Source organism: Macrosteles quadrilineatus, unplaced genomic scaffold (assembly GCF_028750875.1).
Source record: "Macrosteles quadrilineatus isolate MER2022 unplaced genomic scaffold, UCM_ALF_1.0 Scaffold_5__1_contigs__length_97177068, whole genome shotgun sequence".
NCBI classification, from domain to species: domain Eukaryota; kingdom Metazoa; phylum Arthropoda; class Insecta; order Hemiptera; family Cicadellidae; genus Macrosteles; species Macrosteles quadrilineatus.
This window is the reverse complement of record NW_026542598.1, coordinates 24,835,352-24,859,136: the sequence shown is the minus strand read 5'-3', so window position 1 is coordinate 24,859,136 and position 23,785 is coordinate 24,835,352. Positions and strand designations below refer to the sequence as shown.

Sequence of the window (23,785 nt, the reverse complement as noted above, 5' to 3'; positions counted from 1 at the left end):
ATATTGAGAAATTATTCAAAAAGTGTCGATAAGTACCTTATAATTGTGGACTTTAAGCATTTATGATATAGCTATATTCAGTTTTAAAAATGTATGAAACTTTGGGTTTCATTATTTAAAAAATAAGTTTTTTTTATTTAAATAATAGTTTTACTCACTGTATATTGTGAATAATTAACTTCAACTTACGGAAAGAAAGAAATAAACTACTGAATAGCAAACCATGTTAACACAACATTAACTCAAAGGTTATCGTTTTAGCTTATTTTCTTTTTCACATGATCGTAAAACCCATGGATAGGTAAAACAGTGAACACAGACATATACCACTGATCTGCTAAAAATGGGACTCAGTTAATAAAATACACAAGACATACGTACCAAATCTGTATTGCTTGTATTTCCTTTTAAGTTAGTTGCTTTACATTGGACAAGGTAAATGTAATGGTCTTAAGTATCACCAGATTATAATTGCATTGAAATGTTATCTTTCTAAGCTATACATATGATTACTACATAAGGGAATAATATTGTTGATCCAAGATTTACGAAATCCCCCATTTTACTCAAATCATGAGATCTCTCCCAAACACCAATTTTACAACGTAAATCCACATACGAAATTCACTATCTCATTATCGTATCACGTGAGACGTGACGTAGCGAACCCAAACATTGACTGAGTGACGTCACAGTGGGTGGTGGGGGGAGATGCGCGGGGAATGTGCGCGATACACTGCCTATTAGCTCAGTCTGTCTCGCGATGTTGCCGAGTGCGCATCTCCCGTGGTGTCTGTGTCTAGTGGGGATGCTCGCAGCTGGGGTGTCCTCCACCGGTGACAAGATACCTCTAGGTGAGTATTAGATAAAGTAGTACACTTTCACGGAACAGCTGAATGGGTAGTCGATGAGTAGAGGGGTGGAACTACCCAGCATCCCTGGTCCATGGCCGCTCCCCGGATCAATGATTGCGTTTTCTTGTTTCCGTTTGTGTTTGTACATTTTAAAAGAGATTTGTATGTATTTAACACATACAAACAACATCGTATTTAATATATTCAATGATAAGCATAAAATATTTTACGGGTGGTAGTAAATAAAGGAAATTGGGTTGAGGGAACCTCCATTGTTTTTTATCTACAAATTTACTCAATTCTGCAGTAAACCTGGGTTCACACAGTTTTTTTTAATGTGTTTAATGACTATATTTTTGCTCAATGAATAGGTTTTGTGTGTGCAAATGTTAACTTGTACACTATCGTTAAAACTAACCTATAATATTTTATTATTATTGCCTTGGTATTCCATCGTTCAAGATCACACTTTTTCATTGGGATTTATACACGAATAGATACATTTTGTTACAAATCAAATGAGTATTTTGATAAATCCACACGTATTGTGTCACTAAACACAAAATAATTTAAAGTTCAAGATTAAGAATTTTTTTAGTTCTGTTCACTTTTTTCAGTTACTATTTTAATTAATAAAATAAGAAATGAAAAAAAGAAAAACCAGATTACCCTAAAATTAGTTTTTATTGAACTTTTTTACTCACAAATTCATTTTTTTACTAACGTATTTCGGCGCTAAGGCCATGATCCAAGTAATAAATACAAGAACTACTTATGTTTAATATTTCCAGCCTTATCTCACAGTTAGTATTGTATATAAATTGACATAGGAACATTCCTAGCCTTTTAATATTAAATACTTTAAGAACAATCATTGTCAAGTTTGGTAACATAAACATAGTAAAATAACATCTCTATTTCATTTTAAATATTTGTGCTAATGTAGTAAATTATTGTATAAAATGTTAGTATACTATCTCATTAGATCAATGTAAACACAAATCGAAGAGTGGAACCTTAAACATAAACATGATACAGGTAAACATTTTAATGGGTTGTTTGGTAACCTCGTTTTCTCATACGTTTTATGAAACAAGTTAAGGCTTCGAACACCGGTTTTTACTTAATGCAATAAATAGCATTTGCAATAAAACTTGTACTAGTAGTTTTATTTACGCTTCAATAAATATATTTCGAAATAGATGAATTTTCAACTATCCACTGTAACCTGGTTTTGGAACCAGTAGGAAACCGTCTTCGTTGTAATCTAACTGTTATCGGATTCGGTCTGAAGTGTTGGGTACGTTATCTATTCATGGTATACTGAACACAACGGAGTTAACAGTGGTTGGGGTAGCCACAGTTGTATACTCTAATCTCTGGTATTCAAAGTAGAGGGTTCAACTTCTACAAATAATGGATACTGTGCAAATAGTAAGCACATTATCTGCAAATAAACTATGAAAGATCAGTTGTACAAATAAAGTCATTATCTCTGAGGAATTTTGTAAGTAGATCTCCTCCAACATTTTTGATCACGATTAGTAGGTCAAGTTAAAATAAAATGAAATCTGTGAAAACACTGTATTAAATTATATTCCTATATTTCAGATTTGTGTGTTATCATGTCGCAGATTTGTATTGTTCTATTTAAAATCAATACCAATGAATAAAGTTGTTAATTGTTTTCATCTAAATGTAAAAACAGCTAATATAAGTAAAGCTAATAACACATCTAATATATTCATATGTTCTAAAATCTCATACAGAGTTGGATTCATGTTTATTAAAGTAACAGTTTTTTAATTAACCTTCAAACTATTTTAACCGAGCATAATAATATATCTACTTAACATTGATTTCCCTTAAACGTTAAAATTTAAATATAGATCGTGAATAGTTTCAGAATAGTAGAATAGTTTCACTTATTATAAAAGTGGGGAAATTTAAATTACATTTCATTGACGCCAGCAAATACCAAAATCAGGTCATGTAACGCACACAAATCACTCTTTGGATTTTTCAATCAGATAAGGAGGCTACTTGCGGTACACAAAGTCAATGCTTTAGATGTGGATGGACAGTAAATTCACGTATTTGTTATCTTGGTTTGGGCTAGGGATATATTTGACTGACGTAGTTTGTAATATTCTTGGAATTAGTCTGAGGTAATCGGCATTATCGTTACTAAATATTAAATTAGCAAATCCCCTTTAAAAAATATCGGTTTCTTTTCCTGCGTGGTGGGTTTTTGGTGTAACGTCTAAAATGTAAAAACGTAAAATACGTATATGTTCAGATGATCTGTGCTGATTTATTCATATAAGCAAACACAAAATACAAATATAATCGTACCACAACCGAATAACATAAAAACACGTGGATTATTCTAAAATATATACTTTATTTACAGAAAAAATTACATTAAATCGTGGCTTACAATAAACACTCACACATATAAGTTATGAGTGTAGAAGAAAATTAATTGTGAATTCACAACAAACTAACAGTAATGTCTGAATAATCTGAAGTTTAATATCAAAAAAACATATAAGCCGCGTTTAGGCCTACATCAAATCACGTTTACATCAAAACCAGTCCAGTGTATAAAAATGCCAATAATTTTAGGAATAGTGCGTCGGTGTAATTGTTTATATATAAAAAGGACGGACCTACTAAAGCGTTGAAACATGTATTAGATTCTTTTAAAACTAATATAGAAATATAGCTTTAAAATAAAACTGATTATGACTTGTACTGTATCACTGACGGTTATGTGTTCGCTGCGGCCACGTGATCAACTAATGTGGAAACTAATATAATAACCGTTGACCATCGCGAACAGTGTTTGTGTAATTTTAATGTAGTAGGGTAACAATGCTGTTATTCGTTGTAATAGAATAAACCAAATGGGTCTAAAACATGTGGATTCGGATGACTAAGGAATATAAAATAATGTTGGATCTAATATCAACATTTACTAACCAAAGAAACCGCTGGAATGACGTTTAATCTATGCTGGTCTTACAAAAAGCAAAACACTGAGGAAATCAGTTTTATAGCTATTGAGTGTCCACATTTGACATCACTACTAATTGCCTAAATAGTGCATATGACAGTTCCGGGCTAGAACCTAGCGTCCTAGGATGTGAAGGTGGGACCAACATGTACCTAAGCTTTTGCCTCAATACTGTTTAGCTGTATTTTATTGTTATGCCGTAAGTTTCTATGCTCAGTTCTTGCATGGTTATTCAAATATAGACATGCTATTATGACATATACACAGTAAGAATGATTAAAATGTTATGTGGAATTGTATGTTTGGCGATAACCTTAGGAAAATCGCAAAAAATCTACTACCTAATAGAAAGTGATTGAAATGTTTTATTACTCAATACAAATGACCTAGTTTGAATAACAATAGTAACTTAATCGTTTTTAAATGTATTTCTTTTACTAAACATAAAATTATTACAACGAATGGTAGTCGAATGGAGATTAAGAAATTAATTACACGTCCAAGTTACGATTAGTGTTGCTCAAAACATGTAGTTAATAGCTCACTATCTATGTTAGTTTACAACTCACACACCTGTATAATTGTTTAATTTCTGCTTTGTTCAATGTTATCTGCATTACAACTCATGGAAACCATAAACAGTTTTGTTGTAAATACAAATTGATTTTCGGTGTTGTTCCTATAAAATTGATGTTGGGTCTTCTATAGAGCAACTGCCCTTTTTCAGTCTTTCTGTAACATCTTTCTGTGTCGTGATTTTTAATGGCTTGTAAGCAAACTGGAGATTTTCTAGTAGGTACTTCGATCTTATTTAACTGGAATAAATTTTAACACATATTTATTCAGTAAAAAAATATATGGCATTACATCTTAAGAGCTAATAACTACAAATAATGAACTATTCACAAGAAACCTAGCTTTTTGAATAAGTACACATCAGTACATAAGTAATAGTACAGTGAATAAAAACCGAATCCAAAACAATGTTTTATGAATGATGTTTTATTAAATTACAAAACTAAGTCATATTTATTTACTTTTCTTTTTGAAAGAACAAATACTAACTGTAATGTAATTCGAGAGATAATGTCGACTACATAATAACGAAAATAATGTTCTGTAACGTAACTACAACCCAACTACTACCTTGATTTACTTATACCTGTTTTTAAACCTATTCAGGTTGAAGAGCTCGCCATCTTTGATACGATTCTTGCATGGGACTTACACAAATGATTAGGTTTTCCTACAGTCACCTGATAAAGTGGCCTTCCATGCACTTATTATAGAATGGCAAGTTGCTAATTGCTGCATTTACTTACATTTGCTGCGCTATTTTTACTTTTGCCGCACTGTTTTTCTTGCCGCAATCCAGTATTCCAACCTAAAATACAAAACAGCGTGCTTTTATTGGGCACGTAATACGTGTACGCTTGAAGATAAGTCGGCAACACTTAAAGATATTACGACAACGATCAGCTGGTGTAGCGTTTCCCATTTCGTTCAATGTTTGGATTTTACCTGACCTAAAAACGTGTTGTTCAGTGTTTAAAAGACTAGGGTTATTTATATGATTTATAGTAACTGTAGGAAAATATAATGTAAAACACCATGTAGTGCCACTTCGTGTCCACTAGTTACACAAATAAATATTAAAAAATTACAATTTACCCGTCAGAAACATCTTGAAAATGCACACCAAAAGTTTCATTACAATTGATACATAAAACACATTTCTGGAAACGATGGAATATTTTATGTGCAGAAAAAAGTTCATCTGGGCAACAGGGAAACTTTGATCATAATACTGCTTCCACAATACATTGTTGACAATGGTTGTTCTTTGATACGAGACTCGTAAAACTAATGAACTGCTAATGAACACAACCGCTACAAGGAAAACATGGATGGTGTTAAAAAATAATGTGTAAGATTTCGAGAAAAGTGTAAATTTGGTCAGGGTATTCGCTTTGAATCTTAACAATTATTATATTTGGAAATAGCTAATTAACCAACAATATATGTTTAATCTTAAACCCTAAATTGATATTTCTGTACCTTAAAAATGTTTATGAACGTTGGAATTCAATTATGATTATAACTAACGTAAAAATTACGTCTTTGTATCACAAATTATTGATAAATATTGCTTACGCATTTTTAGATCTAAAATAAAATTCTTCCATTAGGCCTACCTATTTTAGAACGGTTTGTAAAGTTGCTCTCAAAATATTTGATTGCGTGATTTTAAAACGTAAACCCATTATTAGAGCTATATTGTTAATGTATAGACTTATTAACTGCATTCAAACATTTTGTAAAATTCGGAAATAATAAATTCAATATCTTTAGACAATATTTGCAATGCACACCTGAGGTGTCCCAAGTCCTGTGTAAGGTTTACATGGGTCAGGACATGTAAATGTAACCAAGGTAAATGTAATCAACAAGTGTTTACATTACATCACGATCCAACACATGTCCAACCCACGTACCACTTTATATTCATAATATGAGATACGTTCACTCAATATACTGAGTAACTAACAACTATTCATAGCAACCTTTATCCAATATAATATTACAGCTTTTCATTAGGTTAAAAGTATGGAATCAGTTTTTGTAACTAGTATTTCCTTGTTTTATGTATTAAATTTACTTCTTACTTGCCTAATGACTTTAAACGTATAAAAAAGTGCTATTATTTTTCATTTATGTTGTTGGTCTTGTTTGTATGGCTTTTAAATTGACTCACTTAAATATAGTGTTCGCGAATACGTGTCATACCAACTTGTAAACTATGCTGTTTCCTTGTTGGATGCCTTTCGCATTTAAAAACACAAAATGTGAAGAAAATATAATAAAGGTCTTAAAACGTAATTATTTAAAATGTGTTTATTATAATTTTGTTTATGTGATAGATAAATTCGTATTTTAGGTAATTGTTTGGTAAGTTATAGGTTAGTTAAAACTAAAACTCTTAAAGTGTTACCTTTTTTCAACTTAATTGATTAGTTGGAAGGTAAAATGATATTCAAACTGTTATATTTCTTCAGGGTAAAGAGACCCTTCTTTTGAATCTAAGCTTGCCTCCCACTACCAAATTTTGAGTACTACCGCAAAAACACTTATTTTATAGACATTAAATACGTTTATGGCGGAAAAAGCTAAGATGAGTATATGTTTAAGCATATCTAAACATAATGGCTATGGATATGTATGTATATGTCTATAATTATTTCAAATCAAGTCAATAAAAATTTTGTATTAGCCAAATTACCAATATTAGGATTACATTTTGCATTAGCCAGGTCAATACAAAGTTACTTAAGTATTACATGTTAAGTCTGAATGAGTTAAAAGAATAGCAAAACTAAAAATACAGCTCATAAAAAGAATGCAAAAGAGGTTTTTATGGTTCTACAGAATCGTATTTTGCGACTCATAATGTTGTATTTTTTAATACTGGCTTGTATAGTTCAAGTATTGAACATTATACATGTTGGCAAAACGATTATTCTAATCATAAATTTAACTCAGTTTTTTTTATATAATTCTTAATATAATTCAGTATGTTTATATTTATGGTTTGTAAAACTTATTGGAATTAAAATGTTTATATTTATTATCTAGTATAAACAAAACAATCCTTTAATATTTATTTTACGAAACTTAATTTTTATTGACTCATCTTTTGCAAGAAATATAAATTGGAAATTTAGTACTATAACTATAATAATCGTGTGGTAAAAGAACACTAAAAATCTACGTTTGTGATATTATTGCTCAATTTTATGACTGACCCTTACTCTTTTGAAAATTTTATTACGAAAGCATCAACAGAAAACTATTCAAGATATAACTTAACGTAGATTTTATTATACATTTTAAAGAGAATATCGGAAACGTAGCAAAGAGTTAGCCACGAAAACTGTTTAAGTATTGTAATAAAACGAAATACATGCTGAAATACGTTTACAAACTGTTAAAAAGGAGACATTTAACCATTTTGGCAAGACATTTTGGAAACATTATATACGCTGAGCTGTTTCGAATGTATCGTCAGCTCGTCTCTCAGAGGTCTTTGAGATCTTAGACAGTTGCAATAAGTGAAGATAAATATCAGCACCGCTCCTTTGAGAATGACTGTTGAAATACCTCATTAACTGAACTTGCTTGCCGTACTCAATACTTAGGGGGTAAAACGTCCATGTTTATACTGATAAGACGCATTCAAGCTAAAATTGGTTTCGTAAAATGAATTAAGAACAACTATTTTCTAGGTAGTTATTGCTTCAATAAATATTATTCCTCAAAAAACTATCAATTGGATTTTTTTATCGTATGTATTAATTTTATAATTACCTTTAAAAGTTAGAATAGGTTGATTCACTAGGAAAGGAATATCATACTTGCATGTTATTCAACAGTGTACTTCAATCGAAACTAATTTAGTAAATTTCTCAAACTTTGCCCGCTCCTGAAAGTATGTTTTGTAAAGTTCGGGCGATTTCCTCAAACGATAATTTGCACATTGGAAAATGTTTATTAACAGTTATACTTTTTTTATAAGTAAACTAATAAAATAGTTTCGTTCTCAGGGCCACATACGGACCTCTTCGACCGTCTATTTTTTCATACGATATGGAAATTCCCTTTATTTTGGTTAAATGCGGCCATAATTCATAGTTTTGACTACTTTTTATAAACTGTTAATAAACTCACGATACTAAAATTATGATAAGTACACAGCTAGGCAGGTTTTCACTATACACTAGAACTACAGTGATAGCTTATTTCCTATATGGAAAAAAATTATAAAATGAATATCCTAATTAGACAGAATCTCTTAAAACAAAAAAATCCATAGAAATAGGTTTACTGTGTGCTATTTTATTGTCTAATAAAGAATTATTTTATTTAAATTATCTAATTACATACGGCTTTTATATTAAACATTATATGACAAATGGTCCTTAACTATATTAAATATAGTTTTAGTATTGACATTGATTGTACTGCACAGACCCCATTCCTCTCAGCTAGAACGCTCAAATTCATCTAAAGAGAAGTTTTCGCTGACAGTGCTTAACAAGCGAGTGCCGGCCAGGATGTGGATGTAGGTGTTCCCTCATTTGAATCAATATTTCACCGGTCTTCAAAGCTTACTCTTGGCTGCCCTAGCCACTTTTTATTGTGAAATGACAATCCTAAAACATATCTATACAACTTAAAATTGCTCTTATTTATTGAGAACACCTTGATTTCACCCTTAAAATTAACCCACATTATATATCAGTCGATAAAATATAAATTCGGTTAAGAAATACAAAAGCAAATGAAACAAACATAATAATAAATAAATAGCATGTTTTTTAATCGATAAATTTTGTTCAATTAGCACAATTGAGTATCTTGTAAGAGGGATTAAAAACCTATAATAGCTACAAAACAACAAACAATTGTTTTACTTATGTAATAAATAACAAATATTTTAACAATGCAACAATAATATGTTCCGAGAAAGAGAGGTTGGAATTCAAACAAAGATTGTTAAAATGAATGTTTATATGGTAACAGAACAATCAGTTTTTTTTAATGGGATTTTAATGGTAATAGTTGTGACACAAACCTTTTGGTATAATATGTTGCTAATTACTGTATTCGTATATCATAACTTATCATAAGCAATAAATGAGTTTTACAGTAACTACTATACAAAAGTTTTTTTTATATATTAGTTATTGGTATTTTTAAAGATATAATTAAATTTCAACTAACCCATTAAGAATGGATTCGCATGTCCTTTATTGTTTGAAAACTGGGAGCAAGTTGGTCTAGTGGTAGAGCACGGGGCTTCGGTACCCAAGGTCCCGGGTTCAAATTCTGTCAATTACCAATGGATTTTGTCCATGAGATATTTCCGAAACCCTCTAGTACCAGCCTGCAATGTGTAAAACAGTTCCGGGCCAGAAATAGTGTCCTAGGATGTGAAGGTAAAAAAGTATTTACAGACTAAACGTTGACTACTCATTAAACTATTGACAAGCTACTTTCACATTTATATTTCGTAAAATTGTAGCATATAACACGGTTAGTATTGCCACTAAGCGTATAGTATGAACATTTATTATATAGTCGGTTTCTACAATAAGTGGCAATAGTTGGTAGTAGGTAGTAGTTTAAACTGTATCCAGATATTATATATGAAATATGTAATAATTTGGTATGCACCACAGCTTTAGTAATTGATCACTTAACCGTTAACAATTCCAAGAGAAGGTAATTTGGAAACAATGATGAAAGCAGTTAATTAACAGTTAACACTAAGCTATTTATTTATTTACTTATTCAAGCTTTAAGAAAGACGTGTTTTATGAAGTTATGAGCGAAAAGTTTTATTATAGATAATTTCTCAAATATAGCTTAGTAACATGTGCAAACGGTATAGAAAAGGTGAAAAGGATATTAGGCCTAATCATTCTTCTATAAGCAATATTTTTTAGTTTACGTTTTTCAAGGATAGTTTCGAATTATGTTGGCCTATTATTTGTTTTGGAAAATTAAAATATAATTTTAAAACAAAAAACTTCAAAACTTAAAAACTGTTGGTAAACTATCCTTCTTAGACTGTTTTCTAGAAAAATACATTCGTTAGCCTAAACAAATTTAGTCTCTTAAATTATACATACCTTAAAACATTTTACTTAGCTGTAAACATGTAAGAACATCACGGTAAAACATAAAAAATTCATTTCGTTGCTATTTAAAAGCAGATAGACCAAATCACGAACCATAATATCTTTACTATGAATAATTTAATGAACATTGGTTTTTGCTTAGCTCACAAAGACTGCGTCATCATCATACAAGTTATGTTTACACCGCTGAGCTCCTCGTTCAACAGCAAAGTGACTATCTAGGGCATGGCTAGGTGTGTTTATGTCATTGGTTTATACACACGTAAAGATGCTTATGGAAAATATTACGATTTTACATTATTTATTATATAATGAAAAATGCAATTAATATCTTTGTTTGTTCATGGTAAAACATCAACTTTTACCTCTGCAGTTGACAAGCCTAAAATTTGGACCAGCTGTAGACAAGTATTTTACAGAAAGGAACATTTGTCATGTGATCATCTCATATATTCTACTATTGACGCACTACTATTATTTGTAGTTACTAATACATTAGAGATAGTTGATCGTAAAAGATCCAATCGTAAAAGATCCGGTGGTGGGTAACACATTAGGAAACCCCATAAGGAAATACAAATAAAAGCTAATACCCCATCAAAACGAAAAAGGAAAATGTCTTTGGTGGTGAGAAATATTTGCATCTCCTCTGACAAACTCTCGGTACGATAATTGAATTTATCTTATCTTTTAGGACCGTATAAAAACATTGATACCTGCCTATTTACTACAAGAAATCATTGTAAATGTACCACATTCTTGGCCTATAGCAGAGGTTGTTTAATATTTCAAGTTACATTAAAGATGTCATCAATCCCTGTGGTATGTCCTTAGAAGGTTTGCAGATTTTTTGTTGGTTTGGTGTACAAAAACCTAGGGCTTGATATTTTACTTCCTAAATGTATGAGTGACAGAGAGAAATCCCATATTTTAAGTAACCATGCATTGATTTCGAATCGATTTCATTTAAGTATATATTGCATAGGAGTTTTGTTAGCATTCCAAGGAAAATCCGTATATAAGTCTTATTCGCATGTGATTTGAACCTCTCAATTATAGCTAAAAATTTATTTTCCCCATCCATTGCAAGCTTTGATATTTTAGTAGGAGAAAAATCATTGGGAAAAAATTAGTTTAAGAATGTTGAGAGTTTGTACAATAGAGACATGTTCATGTTCAATCCCAAACTACATTTAAATTCATATAACCCGCCATCTTGGATTGATGTTCAGGCTGCCGGTTAAAATCCACTTAAAAACTAAATATATTCATGTTAAAACTAATTTACAAATTATTTAGTAATGAAATCGTATAAGGTTTATTTCGTATACACAACGACATTCGCTGGGCTATATGAGGTAGAGTTATCATCCAATCATAAAATCTATGGTTTTTTAATTATCTAATGTGCTAAAAAAAACAGGTCTACAAATATAAGAAATACTTTATTGGGTACAGGTACATCATGAGTACAATACCGTTGTACATTTAAATTAAAATTATTCAATCGAATGTTGAGTCACATGTTCAAAAACAACAAGCACATCGATAGCTCAAATAACGCAAACTGTTGGTTTCCACGTTGGTTTAGCTCGTAATGGAAGTGTTCAGCGACGCACGAAGCAATTGAACGGCTTTTAATCGCAGCTTCCTCGATACGAGGTAACCGTTGCTCGGTCCAAACACGATTTTAAGCTTGGAAATATTGGAAATCGTTATTTTAGGTTTTAACGGTTAAAACAAGTTTATACCATATCCCAACCGTGTTGGTCAATTGTTTTATAAATTACCTTTTCATTGAAATAAATACATTCCAGCTCTTTTAAAAACTAATAGATAACAGTAGAGGTGAATCCCCGACGTACGATTATAAATCTGATAAGGACCTCTTTATAACTGCGTTGTTGTTAGTATACAGGGTGAACCAGACCACCTGTGCACATAATACACAGTCGGGATATACATCCGCTTGTGTAAAAAAAACACTAGCAAATTCACACAAGCAACTGAACTAACTCACTGAACAATTGTAACTCACTTTGCTTTTGTACACAAATGTTTACCCACATCTAAAATAGCTAGGCATCTGGAATTTATTGTAGAGGTAAGTCTCGGTAAAAACTACCCATAAAATCCCAAAAAGTTACGTTTTCAAATTAAAACCCAGGAAACATTCCCTTAAATTCCCCTTCATGAGAATAACGCGTTTTTATTTTAAACGGCTATAGCTCGAAAATGGTACGGGCTGGAAAAGATTTGAAAGAATTTTCACAGTCAGACATTTTCTACAACACGCTCTTAAGCGTTTTTCGAATAACTTCTAAATGAATGAGCACCTAACGAACCAAACTAATAATTGAAAATAACTGTTTGATGTCAGAGAAAATGTATAAAAGTACTCAATCACATTTTGGTACACCCTTTGATAATAAGGGTGTATAAAGTATATTCTGAGAAATAATTAGTCAAAAATAGTCCAACCTTATGACCGAGAACGGCTAAATCGCACTAAAAGGTAGTGCATGAAAAGGAACACTAAAAATCTTAAATTATACAAATAATAAATAAATATAATAAATAGTAAATAGATAATAAATAATTGTATTTTTACAATTTATCTATCTGTGTACAATCTCAGTGGTTAGCTTCAGACTGAGAAATTGTTCAAAGTCATTTTCTTAACTTTTACTTATGACCATACATAGTACTACATAATTATAATAAACATAGTAATCTATATTCTTTTCTCCACCTCGTCAAAAACAAAGTCACAAAACAGGGCTTCCCTTTATTGAGTTGAATTGATCTTCACAATTCCAAATGTTTTAACAATTTAGTTAAATACTTCTAATGTATTGCACACGTTTTAATAATCTACCAAAATAAAATAAAAACCTTCCAACCTTTCACGCTATGAATGCAACGCTGTTCTCTACGGCAACATCCTTGAGTTTGACATTTGATGTTTTATAATATACTAAACCCTACTCTGATAAAAAAAAATTAAATGAAAAAATTTAAAGTCTTTAAGGAATATTTTTGCAATGCACACCTGAGGTGTCCCAAGTCCTGTGTAAGGTTTAGATGGGTCAGGACATGTAAATGTAACCAAGGTAAATGTAATTTACAAGTGTTTACATTACATCACAAGCCAACACATGTCCAACCCACGTACCACTTTATATTCATAAAATAGTTTATTCACTTCATATTCGGAATAATTAAGAACCATTTTCAAAGACGTTTATTTGACAAAGAATGCATGTTGATTATTACAATTACAATTATCTTTTGTCTATTTTCTTTAATTTAGTAATTTCTTTACTCAAAATATTTATGAGGGTAAATCATTTTGACTCATCTTAATGAAGGGGCTTTGTATCTTAAGCAGTGTTAGTTTTCAGCTGCAAACGACCACCTTTTTTAGAAGATATGTCAAGTTTAGCATCCAAAAGAAAAACATATTTTCAATCACTGTAAACAGTACAATGACGATATAATCATTACTTAAAAAGCCCCAATTATACAAATCCTGTGCCAGTAAAATACAGATTATTTCCATCAAGAATAATATTAAAACAAACTTTAATCAGCTTTTAATTTTAAAAGTGTAAATCGTTCTTGATTGACTCAAGTAAAAGAGCCAAAAAACTGGGCAAAATGCAATCATATAAAAATACTTAAAGACATAAGGGACCTGAGATACGAAATGTTGTATTTTGAAAACAGTGTATAACTCAAGTATGGGACACATTTACAACAGGGCAAACACCATTATTCGTGTCTCAAAGTCAACATTATATCCATGCATATTGTGCCAGTTTTTCTATAACCCTCAGTCATCCCTGCTTACTGTTGAATGTATAAATATGTCAAATATACTTCCAGACCCACGATTTTGACCCAAGTTTGGATATTAGATGTTGCCAAAAAGGAGTGCTATATACGTTAAGATGCAGAGAATATATTTATCCCTTGTCTCAATGGGGTTTAAGATCTTAGACAGTTGCAATAAGTGAAGATAAATATCACCTCTCCTTTGAGACAGACTGTGTGGAAATACCCCATTAACTGAAAATGTCTTCAATACTTAAGGAGATAAGACGTTTATGTTAATGGTAATCAAGTAAACTCAAAACAAATATCAGAAAGTATCTTATATTAGAAAAATATCTATGACACATGTCATTAATTTTCCAAAATAATCTTGTTTGATTTTATAAAATACTCTTTTATAAATATAGATTGGCCTATAGCTCCTGGAGAACTCCTGGAACTTTACATCTAGTTTTTGTTCATAAAGTCCTTGTAAAACGGGTTTAATATACTAATTATATCCTAAAATGTAGTTCAATTTCTTTAGTACAACCACTACATAGGTCAAACCACTTGACACCTTTTCGCGGTATAGTAACTAAGTAATTTAATACTTAGTAACATGGTATGTTTCTTATATTAAGGCAAAAATTGTATTTAAGTACGTTTACGCTTAAATGACAATTTTATTAGTAAGCCAAATATGCTAGAAAGATTTTCTTTACATTATATTGCGTGTATAATAATTTATCAACCAAATAGTTTTCTGGTTATGATTATAAACATTTCCTCAATCACTAATATGTCTTATATGTCATATTCTATCATACAGGCGCTACTTATCGTAATTAAACACTGAAAAAATACTGATGGTTTACATTTTGGTACTAAAATATTATGATTGCTTTCTTTTTAAATGCTTAGTTTTTCTCATATCATAATGAATTAAACCCAGTCAAAATTATTTCTGTTTACGGAGAAGTAAGGGGTTGCAGCTACAACATTTTATGTTTCCACGGTTCTGAGACACGTTATTTACTATCGTATTTGGCTATTTAAAACTATTAGATATAACTTTTTTTAAACTTAGGAAAAAAATGATTTTCAATTAAGTATTTAACCTTAAAGTTCCAAGCTGAAATGCTCAAATTCATCTAAAGAGAAGTTTTCGCTGACAGAGCTTAACAAGCAAGTGCCGGCCAGGATGTGGATGGAGCTCTTCCCTCATTTGAATCAATATTTCACCGGTCTTCAAAGCTTACTCTTGGCTGCCACTTGTTATTGAGCAAAGAGGCTTCCTGTTACATGATTAAAGTGACAAAAAATGCCCTGAAGTTTTAATCCATACGATCGTCAGAAAATAAATGTTAATTACAGCCTAACAGTTTAATGTCAAAATTTGTTTAAATAATTTTGGTCCTTTACAAAGAAGTTACATGTTACAGCTAAATCTTCAAAAGAATATCAAAGTTTTAGATAATTAATTACCAGGTCAATGTCCTAAAATTTACAAAATTACAAATAATAAAAATTAAATGAGTACTTATTAAACTAAAAACCAAAGAGGTAAAGGGAAACAACTGATAAGTAATTCCCAAGAGTTTAAACTAAATGCTGATATTCTTGGTAATGAATGAGGAATATTGCAGCCTCCCCGACAAGCTCTAGAGACTAGTAATGATATTTATCTTATCTTATTGGACCCGTTCAAACACATTCAACCTAACCTCTATACATCAAGAGACTCAAACAAAATGATTTTATACGCCTAAACGAAGAAAACTGTGCTATTTACAAAAACGTTCACTAAAAAAACTTTTATGTAAATGTTTACTGGCTATTAATTAATAGTGATTTAAGTGAGGATTTAAATGTGTGGGTACACTACACTACACTATTTATTTATTAGTAGCAGAAATAGTTTTATTAGTAGACAAACATTTTACGTTTGTGTATTGTTATAATTGAATTACAACTAAATTGGAATTCAAAGATTATACATAAATTATCAAAATATTATAAATTATGTTGAAGGGACGAGTGATTATTCCTTATTAATGTTCAAGATTATCATTATAAATATTAGGAGTTTATACAAACTAATGTATCATTAAATTTTGTAATAAGAGCTTCATCTTTCCTTATAAAGTTCGAACGATATCAAAATAAGCCGAACATATAATAATTCAGTTTTAAAATCTTTGTACAAGGAAATCTAGAGTTATACTGGGCCAATTATGTTATGCAAAGGGTCGTTGAAAAGTTCTCTGTAGATTTTCAAATAATTATGAAAGTTCCTAAAGGATTTATGGTGAAAAAAAACAGTCTTCCATAAGAAATAGATTGAAAACGGGGGGGTTATAAATCTTTTATTTCCTGGTAAATTTTGGGTGCCTTTACTAAGTATTTTCAAGAAATGCTTGGCAGTAATTTGTATGAAATTATATTTCCCTTCAAAATATCACCTTTCACTTTGGTCGATTTTCTTACCATTAAAAATTTATTTAAAAAAAGTTAAGCAACGTCCGAATTGTTGAAGTGCTGAGAAAATACTCAGTTGCAGATATTTCTTTAACCTTTTACCTCTAAATGGATTTGCCATTTTAATCATCTGATCATATAGAAAATGTGTTGATAATGTAACAGTGAATGTTTTACAGTAGTGTGTTATCATTTCCTTGATTTTCCTTTGCTTACATTTTGTAGTTAACTAATTTAATTTTTAGAAGCATGTGTACCATTTTTCTAGAGACCGTCGTATTTAACAACAACAGGCTCTGTTGCTAGTGTATCATATGAATTAGATTATAAACGGAACTAAATAGTTTTAAGTTTTTACTGGTAAATCCTTTTTTAACAGGGATTCTCGTAGTTTAAACAGTCGTTGGGCATGTTTGCCTTAAACGTTTATACAGGACGAAGGGCATGATTGGCAATATCCTAAACCTACTGTTATGTTTCGAGGTAGGCGTAATCTTGAGGTATGTACATAACATCAATATTTGGTTATGTATGCCTTGTGATCCATTTACAAAGCTTGAATTCGTCAAAGAAGTATAAATAAACGGTTTTTAACACAAAAAAAGTATCATAAACATAAAAACTATGTTACGCAGTTAATAGTATATTAGATTATTTTTTTATAACCATGAATACATTTGTATTTTGTATTTATACTTTTCGATGAGCACTGTCGAGTGAAAACAACGAGTACGACTAGAAATTTTAAAAGGAAAACATAAACATTGTTTTGTATATAATACGAATCTTAAAAAAAGTTAAATATTCAGTGAGCAAAATACAGTGATGTTTCTAAAAGATTTGTTTGTCTTCGTAATGAAAACTTCCACAATGCATCAAAAGATCAATGCATCGTTGAGGTTGGTTGTTCTTTGAAAATGTAACACGTAAATTAATTCGTTAGATCGTACGAACTCAACCAATAAACAAAAATAACTGGTGTGTTAAGAAAATGTGTTAGGATGCAACAAAATTCATTGTAAATTTAGTATTTAAGGGCTAAAAACATTTAGCGGTTAATTAAAATTCAACCTGAGAGTATGTAAACTAATTGTGTGAATGATCTATTACACTTATGCAATAAAATTAATATATTTAAAAAGGTTTGCACTTCCATGAGGACTGTGTGAATACAAGGTATGTGCATAAACTGTAAATTAAAACCGTCAACTTCATCAACACCTCAAAATAAAAATACTTCTAAATAAAATCGGTGTACCCAATTTACTTTTCGATACAATCCATAGAAAGTTAAGTGTTTCATTATGATAAATTTTATCTTCGACTTGTATCCGTTTTTTCCTCTGATTATATATGGGTACTAACCTAAATTAGTTGGTTCTTATATGCAATATAAAGTCCTATTCAGGGCAATCTCACCATCAATGCGTAAAAATAAATGTCTGTATCATATACCTTCACTAGTTTAACATCAGCCAGTTGTTTGAAAATATTTTTTAATAGTCTGCGAGTTCTCATTACGATATAATAACATCAAAATAAGATTTAATACACACTTAGATCTATTTTGATGCGACATGTAATATTAATCTCACTCAGCAAATAAAAAAAAATAATAATTCAATACCTTTAGACAATATTTGCAATGCACACCTGAGGTGTCCCAAGTCCTGTGTAAGGTTTGCATGGGTCAGGACATGTAAATGTAACCAAGGTAAATGTAATCTACAAGTGTTTACATTACATCACGAGCCAACACATGTCCGACCCACGTACCACTTTATATTCAGAATATACTATATTCACTCAATATCCTGAATATATAACAAGTTATCACTACAACTTACTATTCATTCGATATGAATTAAAATGTGTTCATCGGAACTAAAATTATTTCTTCTAGGGTTTTTAACTAGTAATTTTGTTATTTTTTATCAACTATATTTATTATTAATGATTTAGAGTATTTTTTTATATTCGTCTAAACAAGTAATTGTTTACATTCTCGACAGTTGTTGGATAATGTTATTTACTAAGATACTCCATCAACGTACGATATATAATGGTTGAAATCGTGTATTTTACCAAATTTTGTTTTTGAAATATTTATGGATTATTAACTTAATTTTCAATTCTTTGTCTGTCATTCACTTATGTAAAATTTCAAGTGTTTTAATCAACATAATGAAATCTGTATTCAGACAATTTTGAAAGGATTTAATTCTATAACATACAGGAAGTTTAGATTTTTTTTCTAAAACTATATTTTATATTAAACAATTAATTAATAAATTATAACTCTCAAGTGAATGTGGTAACCATCTGGTTTTATCCTTTCTATAAACAATTAGGATTAAAAAAAAAACTTAGGAGTTTACATTTAAAAACTACAACTTAGAAGCGTAGTAAATATTATAAAATTTTTCTACTATATACATTGTAAAAAAAGATATTTATTGAATTGATTTTCACCTACTGTTATACTTATTTGGTGCTGAAAGATTTACTTACCAAGAAAACCATCGTCGTTACATCGTCTTTAATTAAGTTTTGGTGAAACACAAAACACCAAATCTTTTCTTGCACAATCCCGTCATAAGCTCACTTGTCGATGTGAATCACGAAGTAATCACGGAAACTACAATAAAACAAAATAAAAAATATATGAAGATGAAACACGATATTATAACAAATACATAAATTCATGTATATAGGTAAAATAAATACCATCATCCATCCAATTAAAAAGTGTTATATTTCGTAACAAAGTACATTATATCTCAAGAAGTAAGGAACCCTGTTACAACAGGGCAAACACCATTATTCGTGTCTCAAAGTCAACACCATGTTTATACATACTGTGCCGGGTTTTCTACGACAACAATCTCTTCATATAAAAAATACATCTTCTTTATTTCATAAGTTGATGTGTGTAAAATGTTCCTGGTAGTTTTCTCCCCGTTTCCCTGCACCCTGTAGCATAGCTCTATCACCAAAATTTGCATTATCACCCGAAAGAACACGTACGTATGCTAAGACCTAAGACGCACGGAAACAGTTATTTATATAACTAGTGTGCGAAGTGGCACTTTGCTGTAATGTTTACGCACGAGCCACAGGTGAGTGTGGAAAGTTTCTCGAGTGCTGCAAAGGCACTTGGCATTCGCATTACTTATTATATTTTTCCTGCAGTTGCTATAAAGCATATAAATAGTCTTTCCAACACTATATAACACGTTTTAGGTTAGGTCAAATCCAAGCATGTTTCCGCGTTGAGCGGAAACACTGCACCAGCTGATAGTAGTCGTAGTATCGTGTTACCAATTTATTTTCAATCGTACACGTATTACGTGCCTAATAAAAACTCACTGTTTTGTGTCGTTTGGTTGGCTTACTGGATTGTGGCAAAAAAATGTGTATGGCAAAAGTAAGTAAATTCATCAATTAGCTAATTGGCATGCTATAATCAATGCAATGACACCCACTTTGTCAGGTAACAGTATGAAAATAAATATCCTTAACTCGTATCCCAGCAGGATTTAAGATCTTAGAGAGTCCCATTACGTGAAGATAAATATTGTAACTATTCATTTGGGAATGACTGTGTTAGTACCTCATTAACTGGAAATTTCGTGTTTGATATTCTAAGATATAAGACGCGTACGTGTCTAGTTTGTAATGTTGAGTGGTAATATATTATAAAGTAACTCGAGCTTGACTTTCATAAGAAATTGCAAATAACTATCATAATATTTGTTTCACCTAAGGACGCTATTTATTCAAGACTGCTTGGAGAACTGTTAAGTTCACATTCAACTTTTAATATAAAGATGCACTTTTAGAACCTGTTTCTGTAGAACGAATGGTCAAAATAGTTCGTCGTAACACAGAACTTCTTTTTAAATGGAAATTTAATTTGGATGCAAATATTTATTGTTTTTTAATTGTTATTATTGTTATATAATTTTTCCAGTTTTATTGCGTTGGTGAGTGGGAACTTTTGGTACCCATTAAACTCAACATTAAATCACGAATGTCTATAAGGTAATTATTCGTTCTTAATTCTTTTATGGAACTAGACCAAATTTTACGTCTACCATTTGTGTTAGCCTACAGTCTAGGTTTATCGCTGTTAATTTTACAAATTGATCAATTTGATTTTTATAACAATCTACAAGTACACTGCACTTACTAAATTGCACATTGTTCCCTAATGGTTACTAAGTGTTCTCATTATGGACCAGGTATACCACTCCTCTTAGTTGCTACATATTAATTAATTGCCCAATTTATACAATGGATACACATAGTTGACCTATTAGGAATACGTGTTTCTATTGAAACATTAATTAATTGTAGTGATTATCGTTATTGTTGATTCACACTCCTTGACTCGTTCCCATGATTGATTAATTATTTATGTTGTTAATTTCTATGGCTGTGAAAGCTACAAGACGTAAATCTCTTCAAGCTAAAGCTACAACAACAATGGTAAGTTCACAAATCTAGGATTTTTTCTCAACTTAATAAAGCATCTATAAAACTTATCATTAGCATACGTTCATGGTTATGTAATTGAAAAATCTTCTAATCACAAGTGTGAGCTTTATCTATTATCGTACTGTACAGTATTTGCTTTTCTTAACTAAACTGCAAAGAATACTGTTTTGGTTACATTTTATTTTTACACTATGCAGTTTGCTAATCTTAAATGTCATAGAATAGTTTTCCCTATTACTACAGTATTACCAATGGAGTTATAAAAATACTATAGATACCATAAGAAAATACCATAGATGCTCACACCTGATTTCAATAAGAAAATATTAATTTTTTAAGGAAGACTTCCGTATCTGTTGTTAAAAACAACCGAATGAAAATATCAATCAATAAATCGATTATTCAATACATTGATTCGTTCATTCGATTGTGTATAAATGTTTGACATATCGAATAATCGATATTTTCATTCGGTTGTTTATGACAGCAGATACGGAAGTTTACGCCAAGAGTACAAGAATACAATTGATTTTTTTTACTATCAATTAATAAGCACGTTGTATGTAGCTTTTCAAATAATGTACCGTAAAACTATAATAACACGATTTATTTAGACAATTGGTTTTTGTCACACTATCATATTCACGATACAAGTTATGTTTACATCTTTTCGCGTCCTCGTCCAACATAGCACACATCTAGGATAAGCTCGAGTTGCTCATGTCACTAGGTTGAACACGAGTGGGGGAGGCTTATGACACAAAATGATCCCAGCATATTATTTAGTTCATCCCTCGTAGATAGACAAACTAAGAAAAGTACTATTTTTCAGCAATAGTAAACGCGATTCTTTTGTATTCTGATGTTCATATTTAACCAACTATTAGGAACAGTTGTATTCAGTATTTTACTGAAATATAACAAATTTGTTATTGTCATCTAATTATAAACTACCAGTATTGTACAACTACTTTTATGGCTTGTGGAAACGTGTAAGTCAATATAGTTTACATGTTGTCCTTTCAGTTTGACGTGAACATATGTTTAAAATGTAAGTTTACAACAATGAAATAGCCAATGAGCATGCAGGTCATTGCTGCTTGAGAACTAAACTCAAATAAGCTTCGTGCTGTCATACATTTTAAGAACGGCAATGACTGATTTGTGCTCGTTACGCACACACAAATTTCCCACCACCATCATACCACCTACATAAAACACGGATTAACCTTTACCTATTTATAAAATATCATTTAGGTTATATTTGTTTCTTGTAGGCTATGTATTTTGCATACCGGGTGTTAGTTGTTTATATAGAAACACCATCAGAGAAATCAGCTGATTTAGCAAGCTGCCATGAATAAAGCGGAAAAGAGCTGCAAGCTCATGTGTGGAAAGTGTGATCAGTTCCATGCAGTGGTGGGAAATTTGTAATCCCTAATAGAAATATTATTGGAAGTATAATTTAGAGTGAAAATGGTCGAGTGCATACAAAAAGGTAGGATAACACTACCATTTAATATTTAAAATATGATATTTAAAATTAAACATAATTTTACTGTATTCACTTCATTGTTCATTTTATCTGTTTTCCATATACTAAAGCAGATATATAATTATTTATGTCCCAAAGTCAACACGTTTATATCAAAATAAAGGTTTTTGAAATGTTTTTATTTAGACCATGAACTGGAAATTTTAGTGGTTTTTACAAATACAGGCTTAAAACACAATCTAGAGAAAAAGTTACAAAAACATAAGAACTATGATTATCAGTTGGTTGAATAAAATCAAAGCCTAAAAGGCAAAGGAAAGCCAAATAAAACTTTTTCCACAACGTTTCAACTAAAATGCTGATAATATCCTTGGTAATGAATGAGGAATATTGCAGCCTCACTGACAAGCTCTAGAGACTAGTAATGATATTTATCTTGTCTTATTGGAACCGTTCAAACACATTCAACCCAACCTCTGTACTTCTGAGGAGTTCAATTTAAATGTTCCCACGTTAAACTGTAGGGCGATTGACATTTTCGAATCTACATAAAGTCTCCTAATATAAATTTTGTTCGAAAAGTCCAATAAATACTAGTAAAGTTTCTCAGTACGTCTATTGTTTTTAACTTTATTTGGATTTGAAATTTGTCACGTTTAACTTTTAAACCTGATCACTTACAGATACACTTACGGACATGTTTTGTATGTTCAACGAATTTCTATTAAACGCACATAAAAAAAAAAATCTACATTGCAAAAAAGTGTTAATCCACCCCAGGGAGTATCGCATCCACAGTGCATGCCTATAAATATTCACAATTCGAGACCAAGTAGCTGGATTACAGGACGACGTCACTGTCCCAGTCTACATACTTTAAAAATGAGAATGTTTGAATAATACCTGCTTACACTCAAAC

General features: G+C 30.8%; 1 protein-coding gene across 2 annotated transcripts in view; it reads left to right on the top strand.

Annotated features, from left to right (window-relative positions):
- The first annotated feature begins 765 nt into the window (after positions 1 to 765).
- Positions 766 to 23,785, top strand: part of LOC128994767 (glutamate receptor 1-like) — a 364,312-nt gene continuing 341,292 nt past the window's right edge. The window contains exon 1 of one of the 2 annotated variants that reach the window (XM_054419530.1): positions 766 to 854. In XM_054419530.1, the coding sequence (XP_054275505.1) occupies positions 809 to 854 (46 nt within the window). In that variant the 5' untranslated portion in view covers positions 766 to 808. The remainder of the gene's footprint in view (positions 855 to 23,785) is intronic. The other variant, XM_054419531.1, reaches the window with a different exon arrangement.